The sequence below is a fragment of the Pinus tabuliformis genome, chromosome 7 (genome assembly GCF_031772625.1).
Source record: "Pinus tabuliformis cultivar Carrire ecotype Pingquan chromosome 7, CPIR1, whole genome shotgun sequence".
Classification (NCBI taxonomy): domain Eukaryota; kingdom Viridiplantae; phylum Streptophyta; class Pinopsida; order Pinales; family Pinaceae; genus Pinus; species Pinus tabuliformis.
Genome location: NC_142293.1, coordinates 389,548,648 through 389,566,910, shown reverse-complemented (window position 1 = coordinate 389,566,910; position 18,263 = coordinate 389,548,648). Strand labels below are relative to the sequence as shown.

Sequence of the window (18,263 nt, the reverse complement as noted above, 5' to 3'; positions counted from 1 at the left end):
AGGGAGTTTGTTTTTCCTATGAGTGGTGGCTCACAAACAATTTAATGTACTAGAGTAAGAGCTTATTTTTACATCAAATAACAAACAAGAATTGGTGGTTTTTCTCCCATAAGGGTTTCCACGTTAAACCTTTGTGTCTCATGTTTATATTTCTCATGGTGTTTGTGTTTATGTGTTGATTTATGTTGATTCACATGATATGCTGTTGATTTCTCATGATGGTTGGCATGTTTGAATAGAAGTATAAATTAGAACAAAAATTTAAGTTAGCCTTAATACTAATTCACCCGGCCCCTCCCCTCCCCCTCGCAACCCCCCCGCAACTCAATATTAACATTGTTTCAAACATATATTGATAATCAACATAAATGAGATAAAAAGTTAAAATATGTTGGCTTCCCCTACATTTTAATTGAAAGCAACGTTGACTTTTATTTGAAGTAAATTATTTGAAATATGTTTAGAAGTATATTGTAATTCAATCATTCATAACTTTAAACATGCCATATAGGGTGTATGTACTACAAAAGGTGATAATTTAACGAGTGGTTGGTCTTACTTCATATAAGCTTGGATCCTTTATCCTTTCAATGTTCAAAGTGGTTGCATTATTCCATTTCATGTAACAATAATGCCTAATACAATGTCACCTCGTTTTTTCAATGATGCCTTTGTGTAAGACCTGGATTTTTCAGCATGTATAAGCATCACTAAAATGTTAATAAGGAATTAAAATGAAAAAATGATCTAGAGTGGTACTAGGATTAGTGAGATATCAATAAGTCTTAGTGGTGAACGACTTTTTCATGCACATTAAACTATATAAAGTGGAAAGTAGTTAATCACAACTTGTAGGAGCTAAAGGAAGATAACAAGCACATCTAAGAAAATCATTAGGCATAGCAACTAAAAAAGAGATCAAGGATATCTAGTATGAAAGATGCCTTGAAAACTTGGTTGACTTGAGTAAAGAGACTAGTAAGAAGTTTGTTAGATACCCTCTCATTACATAGTCACATTAGCACTAGTGAAGTCCTTTTCTAATTGAATTTTTTTTAATCTTCTTGGAAACTGTAGCTATGTTACTTTTAGTTGTATTTAAGGTCAATCAATCCTTTTGTGAATTTAATCTCTTCTAATCTTTGGTTGTAGTACCATTGCATTGATCTTTGGTTGTAGCACTCTTGCAGAGCCTTTTTGAAGTTTTCTATGGGTACTAACCATAGCCGCCTTTTAGTTTCCAATTTTCTTGCCTTTTCCTAACTCTCAACAATAGCACAACACCCAACAATATGCCACTTCCTTTTTTCACCTAATTACCCAAACTTGTTGCAATTTTAAAGTTTTTTATGGGTGCTAACCATAGACACCTTTTAGTTTCCATTTTTCTTCCCTTCTCCTAACTCTCAACAATAGCACAACACCCAGAAATATGCCACTTCCTTTTTTCACCTAAATACCCAAACTCATTGCAATTTTAAGTAGCACTCTCGAAAAATAAAAAGCATGTGAAGGGACTCAAATATCACCATCTCAATGTATCTCCATTCTAAATAATTGATGAAGTATTGTTGTACCTTTAGAAGCAACGTTTTTAGGGGTAATCCTCACTAGTTCCTCACTAGTTCCATTCACTTCAATATAATCTCTACACATTTTTGCAAAAGTTATGAAAAAGTGTTGATAAGCTCGAGTTTTCTTCACAACTTTGTATTAATTTAGTAGTTAATGTATCCTAGCAAACGATTTATGAACCCTCTTAATGTGAAGTAAGAGTTCCCTATCTTCTAGCTGGTGGGAAATGTGCCTAATTTTCATTCTTTGCTTCTACATGATATATTGTTGGCCATCAACAATGTCATGGCATCATTACCACTTATCTAGTTGGCTAGGAGGATGAACTTCCAGCTTAGGAAAAGTGGTTTGTGAAAGATGAATTCCTTATTTGTGTTTCCATTTGGATTCACAAGGATAATGAACATTTAAACATAGACAAATTGATATAAAATTTAAAAGAGAATTTTTTTTTATAAGGACAATGAACATTTGCATAAAGAATAAATGGCAAAATAATTAAAAAAATAAATTAAAATATATTAATTAGATTTATATAAATTTATTTATAAAAATAAATATTAATTAATGTTTTTATAAATAATTATATATATATATATATATGTGAATTCATTTTTATGAGTTATATTTTTGGGCTAAATAAAATACTGAAATTTCAAAATTTTATTCTTTTATCAAATTAAAGCCTTCCAAATTCATATAAACTTATATATATGAACTTCATCCTTTCAATTTTGTATTTACATTCCTTAATACAATTTCTCTTACACTACTTCCTGCCATTTATTTTTCATGCTAAAATTCAACGTTTTGTATCAAAGATATTAATTTTTTTGTATGAACAATTTTTATACATGGCAAAACATACATCATTTCACACCATATGAGCATTTTTGGGATGTGGATCCATGGTGTGAAAAGGGGATTAAGAAATTCAAGAAGAGTTTTCCACATTTGTCGTTTTATTTACTGTCCACAAAAAGTTGCTTTCTTTGAGACATGGCCATCCATTATAACTCATGAAGTCACTTTTTCTTGGTTGTATGCTTTTGGGGTTTCAAATAACAATTCATGAGCGGGCCCGTTAATGTCTATCTCATATTTCATATCCACCTGAACTCATTTCTTGTTCAATTTCATATCCACATGCAATAGTTTTTTGTCAGGTAAGTTAGCCTAAAACGAGGAAAATTAATTAGTCTACTAGCAACCAACATGCCACAAAAATTTAAGTGGAGGATAGTGGCCTGCACCTATTCAAACTGGCCTTCACAACAAACAGCTTTAAACCTTTTACAGTAAAAATTTAAGCGGGAGGATAACATTCATCTCATTAACTATTCAAACTATATTTCATCATTAAGGAAAATCATCTGTTAAATTGGCTTCCTAAACAATTATCATTATGGTTGATTTCCGTTGAGGAAAGATTTTGATACTCTCATCGAATTTTCCATTCATATACCATGCACTTTGATTTTTAATTAGCGATTATGCGTACAGGGATTCTGATTTTGGAAGAGACAACAAGGTTGCTTTTCTTTCCAGTTAAGGTTTTTTTTCTTTAGAATGTTTGGGTTATGGTTTGCTTCTCGTAATCTTTATGTTTGCTTTCTACATGAATCTTACTTACACTGGAAATCTATTTGCCATTTCTGTTTACGTGTCCGCCTGACTTTATCATCTTGTGAGCTTTCAACTTTGATGCAGATTCGCTATATTTAAAAAAGTTATAGATAACAGTAAATTGCATGTTAAAATACATGCAGTTGCTAAAAAACTGTGAATTTGATATTAAAGTATGGTACCAAATGATAAGTTTGCAGTTTTGAAAATTGATAAATTTCATATTAATTAAACTATCACATGAAGTAATAAATTCTTTTTCTAAAAATGGTAACAAAGCTAGTTTAGCAACTAATCTTAACTATTTATTTTTTACCTCTTTCCATATACGGTGAGAAATTTGGAATGGTACATTTATATGTTGGAATGACTTCCTAAATATATTTGTTGGAAAGGTATAGGAGACAAAACACAAATTCACACACAAAACACACAAACTGCAGCGCTTCTATTGATCACACAAAACTTAATTCTTACAATGAACCTGGTGCAGGGTATTTAAACTTTTTCAACTAGCGACTCGCCTAAAATATCTTAACATGCACACACACTTAACTCAGTGAACTCACACTTTAAATATGGACTGCACTTAACTATTTATCTATCACTCAACTTGACTCAAGGCTGAGTTCACTGACTCTCTAATTTTAGTCAACTCCTCATGCACGAGTAATTACAATTTCTAACACTCCCCCTTAATTATGACTATATTACTCAACATTACTTAACTATGCCATATATTTGTTGGAAAGGTGTAAGAGACAAAACACAAATTCACACACAAAACGCACGAGTTGCAGCTCTTCTATTGATCACACAAAACTTAATTCTTACAATGAACCTGGTGAAGGGTATTTAAACTTTTTCGACTAGCGACTCGCCTAAAATATCTTAACATGAACACACACTTAACCCAGTGAACTCACACTTTAAATATGGATTGCGCTTAACTCATTATCCATCACTCAACTTGACTCAACACTGAGTTAACCGACTCTCTAATTTTAGTCAACTCCTCAACTCCTCATGCGGGAGTAATTACAATTTCTAACACTCCCCCTTAATTATGACCATATGACTCAACATTACTTAACTATGCCTGATAGGCTTACAATAGAAATTGATTCAATTATCACTGTAATATGTCTACTGGTCTATGTCTCAGCTAAGCTTATAATGGGTCAAGAGTTTCACAATTTTGCATTTTCCTTTTATCTTCTTTTGAATTTTAAATCCTCGAAATTGCTTCATTCTCTGTTGCGGGTGTTCGTTGTAGGTTCCATATTTCTTTACTTGTTGTTGTTGTAATTTTTCTTTCACTTTTCTTGAATTTTTGCCGAAACACAATCTCATCTTGTCTACTACACCTTCCTCTTTAAATATTCATTCAACCATGGACTGCTGCCACAACATTGCATCTTCAAACTGTCTTCTTTGAAATATGGACTACACTTAACTCTTTATCCATCACTCAACTTGACTCAACACTGAGTTTTAACTGACTCTCTAATTTTAGTCAACTCCTCATGTGGGAGTAATTACAATTTCTAACACTCCCCCTTAATTATGACTATATGACTCAACATTACTTAACTATGACTGATAGGCTTACAATATAAATTGATTCAATTATCACTGTAATATGTCTGCTGGTCTATATCTTAGCTAAGCTTATAATGGGTCAAGACTTTCACAATTTTGCATTTTCTTTTTATCTTCTTCTGAATTTTAAATCCTCGAAATTGCTTTATTCTCAGTTGCGGGTGTTCGTTGTAGGCTCCATATTTCTTTACTTGTTGTTGTTGTAGGTTTTCTTTCACTTTTCTTGATTTTTTGCCGGAACACAATCTCATCTTGTCTACTACACCTTCCTCTTCAAATATTCATTCAACCATGGACTGCTGCCACAACATTGCATCTTCAAACTTTCTTCTTTGCTATGCTTTTTGCACTTCATATTCATGACTCTCTTTCTGCCATATTTCTTGATAGCATAATCTTATCTCTTCTTGACTCGATTGTTGAAAAATGGTTTCAATGCATTCATATTTATCTTTCATATCATTCTTTTCACTTTCATCATCAGGTATTGTTGCCTTTTTCATGTAATTTACACAATCAAGATCAACATTCACCATTTCATTCAATTCTTTTATTCCATCTATTGCTTTAGGGCTCACATCAATTTGTTCTGTTGGTTTCTGAATCCATTCTTCAATGAGCTTCAAATCTGCATCAAATTTATTAACAACTTTGTTTTCAACCTTTTCGTCCATGCTATTCTGAATAACTGTATATTCAAAAAAAATGTTAAAAACATCATTATCAAGCTCTTTAGTGAGAGCTTCATTCTCTCCCTTATTTTCAACTGCGTGGAGGTTGTCTTCCATTGTTATGTTGTAACTGGATATTCTCATCAAAAAAATTTCAATCACTTTATCCTCTTCTTGATTGTTAGCTGTTGCTAGATCACACACTGCTTCATGAGCAGTTCCAACTTCTTCATATATTGTTGCTACAATTGCAGCTTCAACCTTCAATTCTTCATCAAACATGGCGCTTGCTATATTTCCATAATCAATCACTATCTCAAAAAATAAACCACACATATCATCAAGATAATGTTCATCCACACTATGGTGGGATATCTGAGCATGCATGTGCCCATTGCCAATTTCATTGATAATCTGAACTTCACCAAATCCATCAACTATGGTTGTTTGCACCAATTCATATCTCACTTTTCATTCATCATCCACATGTGTTTCAGCACAGTGGGATTCACCATCATCTGCATCATCCACATTACAATGGATTCCTTCAGCATTTATATGCTCTTTCTCTTCTTCACATATAGAGGCTCCTACTTCTCTCTCTGAAACTATCATCCAATTTTGAGTGGAATTCTCCAAGCTCTGTTTTCCTCTCAGGGTCTTTCTCATCTATTATTAGATTTGTGGCTCACTTCTTTGCTTGTGACCTAATTTCTTGTTGCATGTCACTCCCCCTTGCACCAAATTCTTCTTCATCTTTTGCTAGACTTCTAAGTTCCTCGGTTGAGGCCCGAACCTTTCTAAGTACGACAATAATATCTTCCTCTTCTTTTCGATTCCTTTTCTTAGTCTTCTTCAGTTGCATTTTACGACCCATGACTGTTGTCATTCCTTTTCTTATAGTTGCTGATTGCATGAGGTTGTCTTCCATATCGCCCCCGAAAAAGAATATAATTTTCAATATGTGTCCCCGTAAGGAACAATCTTCGACCAAAAACTTGTCATGCTTGACAAAAAGACAAATAATTTTGTAGACTCGCAAAGTTTTGCAAAGCCCTAAACTCTCTTCTCAATAAAACCCTTTTCTGTTTAAAAAAAACAACACTTTAGAAATTTTCTTTTCAAAACCAACTTTCCCTTTTTCTTTAATGAGGAAAAACAACTTTATAATAGTATCGAAAAATATATTTTTGAAAACATCTTTATAAACATTTTCAAACCATACACTTTATTTAATATATAAAAACAACTTTTTTTTAATAGAGCCCTTTAATAGCTCTTTACCAACCTTTATAAGCTCCCAATCACTTTTCAATATGTCAAAAACAAACTCTTTATTTTTAACAAAACAAATATCCCCTCGTATAACCTAACCAGATCTGTAAGGAAATAAAGTATGTAATATTAATATAAGGGGGCTATCTCTATCTCTCTCATAATCCCTAAATTCAAGCATCCCAACCAATCAGCCAACCAACATCCCAACAAGAAAGAAAGGGTTAATTTTTTCCTCCCTAATGTTTTTTCCATCTCTCTAACCTACCGAAGGAGATAAAGGGGCTAGAACTAGATAACATAGGTAATATCTCCATCTGTCCATCCATCCTTCTGATCCCTCTTTTTGTCCTTGTTTTCCCATGTAATATTAATATAAGGGGGGCTATCTCTATCTCTCTCATAATCCCTAAATTCAAGCATCCCAACCAGTCAGCCAACCAACATCCCAGCAAGAAAGAAAGGGCTAGTTTTTTCCATCTCTCTAACCTACCGAAGGAGATAAAGGGGCTATAACTAGATAACGTAGGTAATATCTCCATTCATCCATCCATCCTTCTGATCCTTCTTTCTATCCTTGTTTTCCCATCTCTAAGAAGTGTATTCGTTGGTTGGTTCATTCTAAGGCAGCCCCTGGTTTTCCAAAGGCTGTATACATTTCAAAGTTCTAGACATAAAGACATAAATAGAGAGCTACTCCCTCCTTCCTCCTATGTCTTTTCTATACGTAATATCCTAGTCAATGAAAAGGGGATATATGATTGTTCAATAGCTCAGTGGATAACCCAATAAAGTGTATTTGCCCTGTATCCCATAAATTCCTAGCTAAAAAAGCATGTTCGTGAGATAAGTCCCCATCCATCCATGAGGCAATAAGAGGCTTCAAAATGTTTCTATGATACTGAAAAGATTTGGCATAAAAGGTATCTGGGAAAAAAGGTTAAGAGGACTAAAAATGTTATTCAAATGAGGCTTATAAAGAAGAGGCTTAAAAGTGCCCAACCAGCAGTTGTGTTGGATCACCTAAAAATGCAAGTACCCCCACTTTATTAATAGAAAATTCATTTTAAGGCTCGTTGTGTGACCCCCTAGATAGAAGGCGCATTCATAGGGATTATTATTTGGAATTCCCATCCCCAAGTCTGAGTCCAAAGTAGCATAAATAGGGTTCCTAGCCCTAGGTTGGATTTACATTACAAAAGGGTCCATTCCTTCTCTCGGTCTGGAGTAACCATGGAATGGTTGGATAAGGAGTTAGGGGAATGGGTACACCTCACGCTGGGGACTACCACCTAATTCGTCCCCTCTTTTCACTCCTTCTGGCCAGCAGGATCAGCAGAAGATTCAATTCCCAATCTAGTCCAATATGTTCGATCAATCTTGTGAGTTGGTAACATATCTTAATTGAGAAGCTCATATGTTAACAACATGGCTAAACCTCAGTCTTCTGGTGGGGAACATGGTAAACCTAATAAATCCCCTTCAGTCTTGGATCAGGACCTTGTATTTTCTCTTGGCCAACCATTTATGTGGTATTTCTCTATCTTTTGGCCATTGAAGGGGGCCCTTTCTCTTGTCTGTTTTCAACTTGGCTCAACCTCCCTGATATGAATGTCTCTATCTATTCCCTCCTTCGTGAGGTATGGTCTATTTGTGGGTGGACTTGGCTGATGGGTGAGTTTGAGGAATGGGTGCAACCACCCCCACTTGATTTTAGAGTGATAGGCCACCCCACTTGTTTTAGGGATGGGCACTCACCTCAAGTATGCCCCCACCTAAAATATGGGTCCACCCTTTCACTAGCAAATTGACCATTTACACATTGCATTCTCTATCATCCCAAGGCATATGCTACCATGTTTTCATTATCACCGCTTGTTTAGATCTAATTGAATTATTGGGTGGTGGGGAAGTGGGTGTCATTTCTGAACTAGTACCGGTGCTAAAGCGTAATCACATATATATAGAACGGCAAATATAATAAATTAATGCCTCCCCTTACCGAGCGTTATTTCCTTCCCTCACGAAATTGAGTATTTCAGATTGGCATTGTATATTAGATTATCCACTAATCTCTTTCGTGATTAATTTGGCACCTAAATTGAATTGGTGCATCTCATTTCTTTTGGTAACTAAAGATCTAATAAAGAGAGGACACAACGAAAATGAGAGATCTCTTGGTATATGAACGAGATTATACAATATTCTGGTACGATCGATGATTCGAGCAGAGATTCCATACGATGCTAAATCGTAATTACATATATCAATAATGACTAGGATAAATGGTTAGCAAAGAGTCACTGTTTAGCGCTCCCCTCTTGGGAAAAGTAAGGAAATCTAGAGTGATTCCAACAACCCTTCATTATGCTCTTTGAGGAGCCCCAAACTTATATTATGCTATTGCTGGTTAGGAAATAGATATCACAAGTGTTGGCAGCGAACTCTCGACCACTATATCTATAAGGATAGGAACAAAAGACAGTTTTGGGTGGAAGGTTATCACAAGCAACACTTCGCTATGCTCTTGAGCAAAATACAGATATATCGGAAATAGATACCATTCTATCGCTAACCAGCGAAATAGATATGGAACCATACTTGTAAGGACCTGCGGTCCGGGTCATCTTCACCGTGCGAGGCACATACGAGGAGCATGTGCGAAATGGGGTTGAACGAGCCTTGGACGAGTTCATATAGGTGTTGGGCAAGCGTTGAGGGGGCGGTCCCACGAGTTGGGTGGGCTGACCCTTCTCCTAGGCGAGACATCACAACATGAATGAGTCAGCTGGGCATTTGGCGTGGGTCGACCGGGTGACCCAACCCGCCACCCACTCAGATACACAGGCGAACAGTATGTGGAGGCAAACCATTATTCACAACACGATTTATCTACGAGCTTGGTTGGAGTGTGAAGTTCGACGCAGTTTGAGAAGTGCGAAGGCACAGGGAGATGTGCCCGCACTTCGGGCAAAGCATTCAAGCAGTGAGTTGTTTGGCGAAACCCGGGTGAGGTCGTTGCGCAAAATAATCGGGTGAGGTCATTCGAGCGAACCGGGTGAGGTCGTTCGGGGGACTCGAGTGAAGTCGTCGGGTGACCCGGGTGAAGTTGTTCGGGTGGACCGAGTGAGGTCGTTCGGACAGACTCAGGTGAAGTCGTCGGGCAACCTGGGTGAATTCGTTCGGGCGGACTCGGGTGAAGTCATCAGGCGACCCGGGTGAAGTCGTGTGGCGACTCGGGTGAAGTTGTTTGGGTGAACGAGTTCAGGTGAAGGCATTCGGGCGAACTCGTGTGAGTCATGCGAAGGGAACTTAGGTGAGTCGTGCGAAGGCAACTGTGGTGCATCATGCGAAGGTGCGGGTGGATGTGCAGACGAGCGGCCGGGCAAGGGCACGTCGTGCACACCAAAACGAAGACATGGTTGAAACGTGTGGACGGGCAACCCGGGTAGGCCGCGTCGTGCACTACGAGACGGTGGAAATGGTGAAGTATTGAACCGAAGGTTGTGAACAAGAGTCGGGCAGACGGTACTATGTGCGGCCCACCGAATGGAGGTCAGGTAGGGTAACACAATTTGGGCGTTTGATGACCAAACAGAGAGCGAGTCGGGTGAAGACGTGCAACGAGGTGAATGAAGGGTTGGTGAATCGTGCAACGACCATGCAGAGGTGCCGACGCGCTGGACAATCAAGTTTGCCGAAAGTTGTAAATTTGGCTAAGTGTAAATTTGGGGTTTCCCAAGATTTAGCTTATACTTTGTAAAAGTGGAAAATTATGTATATTGATATCGGGCAGACTCATATTGCAGGGAGTTTCCCCTCCCTTTATATTGTTGTGCATTTCTCTTGTATAATGTTGTTATGATGAATATGTATGGGTTTTCATCTGTATAAAGGATAAAGATAATACTTGGTAATGAAAAATAAACTAAGTATAAATGTTAGGTGTAGTCCATGAACATAAGTATTGGTGAAAAGTAAGTGTTCGGTGGTGTTGCACCTTGCTATAATGCGGTTGGAAGATTACCGCCAGTGTAGGGGCGTGGCAAGTGGTATCAGATCTAGTGAATTGAATTAAGGAGCTGATTCTACGAAGGCCGAAGACTTGAAAGGGAGTTCAAGTTTTGCAGGTGATAGGTGGAATAACAGGGTGATTCAGGTGAATGGTGAAACAAGTTTAGTAGAGGTGTCGCTTAGTGCTTGGGCCAAGTTGAACAGCAAGATATGGTAGGTTTGGAAGAATGTGAAGGGAAGCTCTTGCTTACCTTATACAGGTTGAAGCGGATGAAAGAAGAGAACCCCCAGATTCGAAAGGAACTTGAAGTCTTAGAAAATAATGTTGAAGACGAATTTTTTCAACTTGGTTGAACAATGGAGTAGGATGAAGTTACAGATTGTGCTGACAAGGAACAGGAAGCCGTAATGTTTGAGGATGTTGCAAATATGACCATGATGGAGGATGAACTTGAGATTGATCAAGTTGGACCAGGATTGTGCAGTTTGCAGACATGGATGGATGAGGATACTCATATGGAGGAGCCTCATGATGATGAATTTAGTATTGATACTTGTGTTTCACTTCAGCATTTGGTAGATGAATCATATGTAGAGAAGGGAAAAATCAGTTTTTCGATGCTAGGAAGGATCTTACCATGGATGTCTATGACGAGACCTTGTATGGAGAAGCAAGGATTTTTGACTGTTGCAGAACTTGTTGGGGTTGTTTGTGACCTTATGGTAGAAGGTACAAGGACCTGTGACAAGGGAGAAACATGATAATCATTGTAGAAGAATGGGTCATGATTTAGCCACATGGGGAATTGGCTAAGTGTCCGACATGGCTCATAGACAGATTGGAGGAGGGCACACACTTGAGGTATGATGATACTTGGGTGGACTTCTCATGGCCAAGACCAAGAGCAAGTCTTGGTGGAACCTTTAGTGGGGGAGCTATGATAGAGAGACTCATGTGATGATGATATGGTTGAGTGACCGAGTTCACTAGACCGAAGATTGCAGACTTGGATGGGGATGACCAATTGTTGTGATGGGTCTACTTAGTTGGACTACATGGGCAACTTAGTCATGGACATCAGGTTGGCGACATGGAGATGTTTTACTTATGAACCATGGAGATGTTGTGCACTCTTGTACAACAAGGCTATGGACTTGGATGGAATTGTGAGCAGACTATGGAGCATTCTTACTACATGGAGAGCTGAGGCATCTTGCAGAGACCTTTGGGCCAAGACTTGTATGCTTACTGAGATGTTGGTTGGAGATGACTCATAGAGCTCATGATGACATGAGGTTGTGACTTTTGAGGGCTTCATATATGGTGGACTTAGAGGATCTGATGCATTGAGGAGCTGAGGTCAGAGACTTTGATGCAGGATGGGGTGCATACTTTCGAGTACATATATGGGTGTGGCTTGGAAGAGTGACTTGATGTGGAGGATCGATATGAGACACTTTGGAGTGATGGAGTTACAACGATGATGATGCCTTGGTGGCAACACTTGGGCATGGGTTGAGCTGAAACTTAACCACTTTGACACATGGGAGCTGATTGATCTATGATCATGGGCACCACATGGATAGGTGAGATAGGTGTATACTTGTTTTTATGACAGACATGAGGAATGGCACATTACAGATATGATGGAGGTAGCTTTATGGACCTAGATGTGGCACATCGAGAGTCAGAGTTTGATGAGATGATTTATTCACCTTGAGGAGATAGATGTTTTGCAGATGGATGATGATGTTGGGATAGATGCGACTGATTTCATGCAGCACATTGACACCAAACATCATGGACAACATGTTGCAGATGAGATGGAACTACGTCATGGCCCTGAGCATGGCTTACACTTGTATGGAGATGGATTCTTAATCGATTTGATGATGTGACACGATGTTCTGAGAAACGATTGATGATGGCATGAGGATGGACATTCTTATGATTTGGACGTGATAGTTGGATTAGCTACCCAACTAGTTTGAGTCATGAGGGTGCGCAGTGTGTAGAAATGTGTTAGCATTGTGTTGGAGTATCATGGCAACAGTTCACACGATGACAATACATGATGAGGTCGACAAGAAATGTTGCAGTGGGCATGTAGCTTGAGATGGAGGGGCTAACCTTCCATGATGGAGAGCAGCATGTGGAAATTGTGACAAGGTAGTTGATGATCATGGATTGGGATGATTTTCCGATGTATGACACACCAGTGGGGTGTATGCCTTGGTATGGATATCTTGGTGACAGATGGTTGCCGGGACGAGATATTGTCGAGGATGACAATGATTTCAGGTAGGGGAGGATGTAAGGATCAGCGGGCCGGGTCATCTTCACCGTGCGAAGTGCGTGCGAGGAGCATGTGAAAAATGCAGTTGAACAAACCTTTGACGAGTTCATATAGGCGTTGGGCAAGCGTTTAGGGGGTGGTCCCACGAGTTGGGTGGGCCGACACTCCCCGTGGGCAAGACATCGCAACATGAACGAGTTGGCTGGGCGTTTGGCGTGGGTCGGCTGAGTGACACAACCCGCCACCCGCTCATATACATAGGCGAACAGTTTGTGGAGGCAAACCATCATTCACAACACGGTTTATCTACGAGCTGGGTTGGAGTGCAAAGGCAAAGGGAGATGTGCCCACACTTCGGGTAAAGCATTCAGGGAGCGAGTCGTTTGGCAAAACTTGGGTGAGGTCGTCCGATAGGAAACACAAGTGAGGTCGTTGAGCAGAAAACTCTCGTGAGGTCGTTCGGGCAGACTTGATGAGGTCGTTCGGGTAGACTCGGGTGAAGTCGTTGGCCGACCTGGGTGAAGTCGTTCGGGCAGACCAGGTGAGGTCGTTCGGGCAGACTCATGTGAAGTCGTCGGGCGACCTCAGTGAAGTCGTTTGGGCGAACTCGGGTGAAGTCGTCGAGCAACCTGGGTGAAGTCGTGTGGCGACTCGGGTGAAGTCGTTCGGGTGAAGGCGTTCTGGCGAACCCGGGTGAGTCATGCGGATGCAACTCGGGTGAGTCGTGCAAAGGCAACTCGGGTGAGTCGTGGTACGGGTGAGGGCGCGTCGTGCATGTTGAAACGAAGACACGGTTGAAACGTGCGGATGGGCAACCCGTGTAGGGCGCACCGTGCACTACGAGATGGTGGAAACAGTAAAGTATTGAACCGAAGGTTGTGAACGAGAGTCGGGCAGACGGTACTGCATGCGGCCCACCGAACGGAGGTCGGGCAGACGGTACTACGTGCGGCCCACTGAATGGTGGTCGGGCAGGGTAACACGATTTGGGCGTTTTTGCTGACAAAATGGAGCGCGAGTCGAGTGAAGACGTGCAACGAGGTGAATGAAGGGTTGGTGAGTCGTGCGACGACTGTGTGGAGGTGGCGACGAGCTGGGCAACCAAGTTTGCCGAAAGTTGGAAATTTGACTAGGTGTAAATTTGGGATTTCCCAAGATTTAACTTATACTTGGTAAAAGTGGAAAATTATGTATATTGATATAGGGCAGATTCATATTGCAGGGAGTTTCCCCTCTCTTTATACTATTGTGCATTTCTCTTGTATAACGTTGTAATGATGAATATGTATGGATTTTCATCTGTATAAAAGATAAAGATAATACTTGGTAACGAAAAATAAATTAAGAATGAATGTTAGATGTAGTCCATGAACATAAGTATTGGTGAAAAGAAAGTGTTCGATGGTGCCGCACGTCGCTATAGTGCGGTTGGAAAATTACCGCCACTGTAGGGGCGTGACAATACTGGTGCGGGAAGGATAGAAAATTAGGTCGAGGATCGGTCAGGTGAAAAATAGTGAGAAACAAAGAAGACGTTCACACAGATAGGGGAAATGATAAAGCCAGGGTTTCTAATCTTTCTCGCTAGTCAAATCAACCCCGGCTGGAAGAATAAATGAAACAAATGGGCTCACTCTTGCGATATGACTTACCGCTTCGACCTTGCCGCTTGCCCTCTAGTGTGATACATGTTCGTATCGATTTTGCTACTGGAGTCCTCTGATCGATCTTTCCCCCTCTTGGTATCTTATCTCGAACTTCTCTTGAACTTCCTGCCTGAGAAGACACATATTATTGTTGCACGCTTTCGAGCTTATATCTCTCTGCCTGATAGGCTCGCCCCTATCTCGATCGCTAAACAGAATACCCAGGCAGGTTAGAACCGAAAAGCCACAGTCAGTCCCACCTGCTCTTTCTCAATTTCCTGTCGAACCCCACGCTTGCCAAAATAACCTGATGAAGAAGCATGGCGTGAGAGCTGGCTGGTTTCACCTGCCAGGCGAGAACGTTGAGGTAGTCGCTAGGGTATGGTTGGACCTTACAACCCGATAATGGAACCCATACCATGCGTCAAACCAACAGACGCAAGATATGATGTTTGTTATCCAAGTGGCTATGATAATGAAATATTGATTGAATTAAAGTTGCCACAGGAAAAGATTATGTTTCCCATTTTGCCTACAGACGAGATATTGTGATTGAGGTTGAGAAGTTGCCACCAGATGAGAGATAAAGAAGCCATGTTCCCCACCAGAATAGATTGAGACAAGCTGTTACCAAACGTTATATCAATAAGTTAACCAAGTTGGCACCATATGCGAAAGATACAGAATTCACAAAACCTCACCACTAAATCTAAGGAATGAAGAAATTAATTTTTTTGGGCTTACATTCCATTTTTTTATATCTCAATATAAATCTATATAAAACTATATAAAATTGAAGTACTGTAATTATTACCAACATTAATTTCTTTTTGTTATTCTTATTTTTAATTTTCTAATTTAAAATATTGTTTTACTATTTTTAAAATATATTCGTCACATTGGATTATAGAGTGTCCATGCAGACAATGATTTTTTTTTAAAATATAGCGGTTATTAATTAAAATATTTTGAAATTTTGAAAAAATAATATGTTTATGTTTGTAATATATTTAAGTTTATAAAATTATCAGAATTATTTTTCTGTCTTGACTAATTTTAAGAAGAAAATAAACATTGAAAAGATAAGGACTAATTTTCTTCAATGTAAAACTTCAAGTTGGTCAATTTCCAAAATATTTTGGGACGAAAAAGTCTGTCACTTTAGCCATACTAAAAGGGTTGAACATGAAAAACACTTTCTCCAATTGTAAGACTCTTACTCACATCAGCTCACTTGGGCTCCTATCAACCATCAGTGCACATCAGCTCCAATCAACCAAGACAGACCTTTGTCACACTATGTCCAACCTTCTTGACATATTAAATCATCAAAACTATAGTGATCTAAAAATGCTTCTCTCCTTCCTTTATATAATAAAAATAAAATATTAAAAATATCGATTACACTTGCTATCATATTAGTATAAATTGAATTAATCATCATTATTCTCATTATTCTCCATTTTTCTTTGGAAAAATATTTTAGATATATATAATATTGGATTTGTCTCCATTGAATTTTATTTGGTAACGATGCGTTGTTTATCTATTTTGCAATCAATGTAAATGGATTTTGTATGATTTCTCCAATTTATCTAATCTCACACATAATATGCTTGATGGGTTCCTCCACAGGGATTTATGTTGGGGATAATCACGTGGTCCATTTTACAAGAGGGTCAGACCAAGAACTGGCAGTCGGGGCGAGTTTAATTAATTCATTTGCCTCTAGTTCAATACCAAAACAACATCTGAGTTGTACGAGTCCAACCGGCAACTGTGGCTTACAAAATGGAAATAATGGAGTAATACGTTCTTGTTTGGATTGCTTTCTTAAGGGAGGAGCTGTGCATCGATTTGAGTATGTTGTTACTGTAGCTGTATTTTTGGTACAAGCGCGTGGAGGAACGTGCACACTTGCACGATCGAATCCCCCAGAAACAGTGATTCACCGTGCAGAGTACCTGCTTCAAAATGGGTTTGCAAACTATGATGTAGTATCGATGAACTGTGAGGACTTCGCAATATACTGCAAGACAGGATTCATTGTTGGAAGTCATGACTCGGGAAGTGGGCAAGTAGCAGCACTGCGTGCTGTAATGCGTGCTGGTTATTGTTTCACTTCAAAGTACGCGTGTAGAGTTATGTTTGCTGCTGAACCAGTAGGCGTGGCTTTCTGGACGGTTCTAAATTTTGCTATAGGGAGATATAAAGGAGATATTGGTGTTCGCGTTGATAAAATTGAGTTACCGGTGGAGTCTTTGGCGGTATATTTTGATTCTTCAATTGGTGGTATGCCTCCAGTGGCTGGTAGTTCCATATCTAGGGACAGGAGCTCCATTAACGGCACAGAATCTCTCAATACTGCAACGCCTATGGACAGGAGCTCCATCAACGGCACAGAATCTCTCAATAGTGCAACGCCTATGGACAGGAGCTCCATTAACGGCACAGAATCTCTCAATAGTGCAACGCCTATGGACAGGAGCTCCATTAACGACACAGAATCTCTCAATAGTGCAACGCCTATGGACAGGAGCTCCATTAACGGCACAGAATCTATCAATAACATGATGGTTTATACTTGACTCATCCTCCACGAAAGTAAAATTTTCGAGTGGTAACAGTCTTCAAGTAGAAGGATAAATTGTGTTGGGATTTAAACAAATTGAAGGTTTTATTTGGTCATGTAGCGGGTTCTGGATTGGTTTGTGTCTCAGAAGTTTCAGGTCATAAATGGTGACATAATTGTGTGTAATGGATTGAATCTTAAGTTGTGGGTGCTAGATGGGTTTGTGTGATACTAAAATTGAAATGTGTGCAATTGATTTCAGAGGACTAGATTGTCAATACATGACTGGAGTGCTTTATAATTTGTGGAAGTAATATATCCCATGTCATTCAGCGCAATCTAAATATATGCACATGTTGACCTTGGAGTGTTATATGAATTCATATATATGGTTTCATATGTATTTGTATCTTTTTAATGTGTTGGATTAATTAATGTAAATAGTTTAATGATATATTTCTCTTTGTTCTTAATCTGCCATCAATTACTTGATATGGCCTTTCAAAAATTAGGATTATGGTTTAATATATATATTTGTTTGCTTTCAATGTATTGGATTGATTATTGTTTATATTTCAATGCATTGGATTGATTATTGTTTATCTTTAATGTATTGAATTGAGTTTTTGGTTGGAGAAATGTATATAATTTTTCAAAATTTTGGAATTTAAAATAAATATTTATTTGGACTTATAAAACAAGTATTTATTTAAAATATTTATGTTAATTCACATCTAAATAAAGGTTACAAAATTTAAAGTGTTTTGATTAATAAAATATTAATAGTAAAATATAAATTTTATTAAATATATTTTGGTTGGTTATTTAAAAAAGAAATGGTTGAATATAATATTACCTATTTTATAATGTGAAATTGAGTATAATTATTTTATTGCTAAATATTCAAAAATAACAATGATAATTATAGTTAGATATATTTTTATCTCCATTGGGGTCATATGGTGATATAAATGGGGTCAGGGTT

The 18,263-nt window shown here is 38.5% G+C and overlaps 1 protein-coding gene across 1 annotated transcript in view; it reads left to right on the top strand.

Annotated features, from left to right (window-relative positions):
• LOC149247634 (protein LEAD-SENSITIVE 1-like) overlaps positions 1 to 17,640 on the top strand; it is a 35,038-nt gene extending 17,398 nt beyond the window's left edge. Inside the window, exon 2 of the mRNA XM_089455914.1 lies at positions 16,342 to 17,640. Within this exon, the coding sequence (XP_089312040.1) occupies positions 16,342 to 17,294 (953 nt within the window). The 3' untranslated portion in view covers positions 17,295 to 17,640. The remainder of the gene's footprint in view (positions 1 to 16,341) is intronic.
• Positions 17,641 to 18,263: the final 623 nt, after the last annotated feature.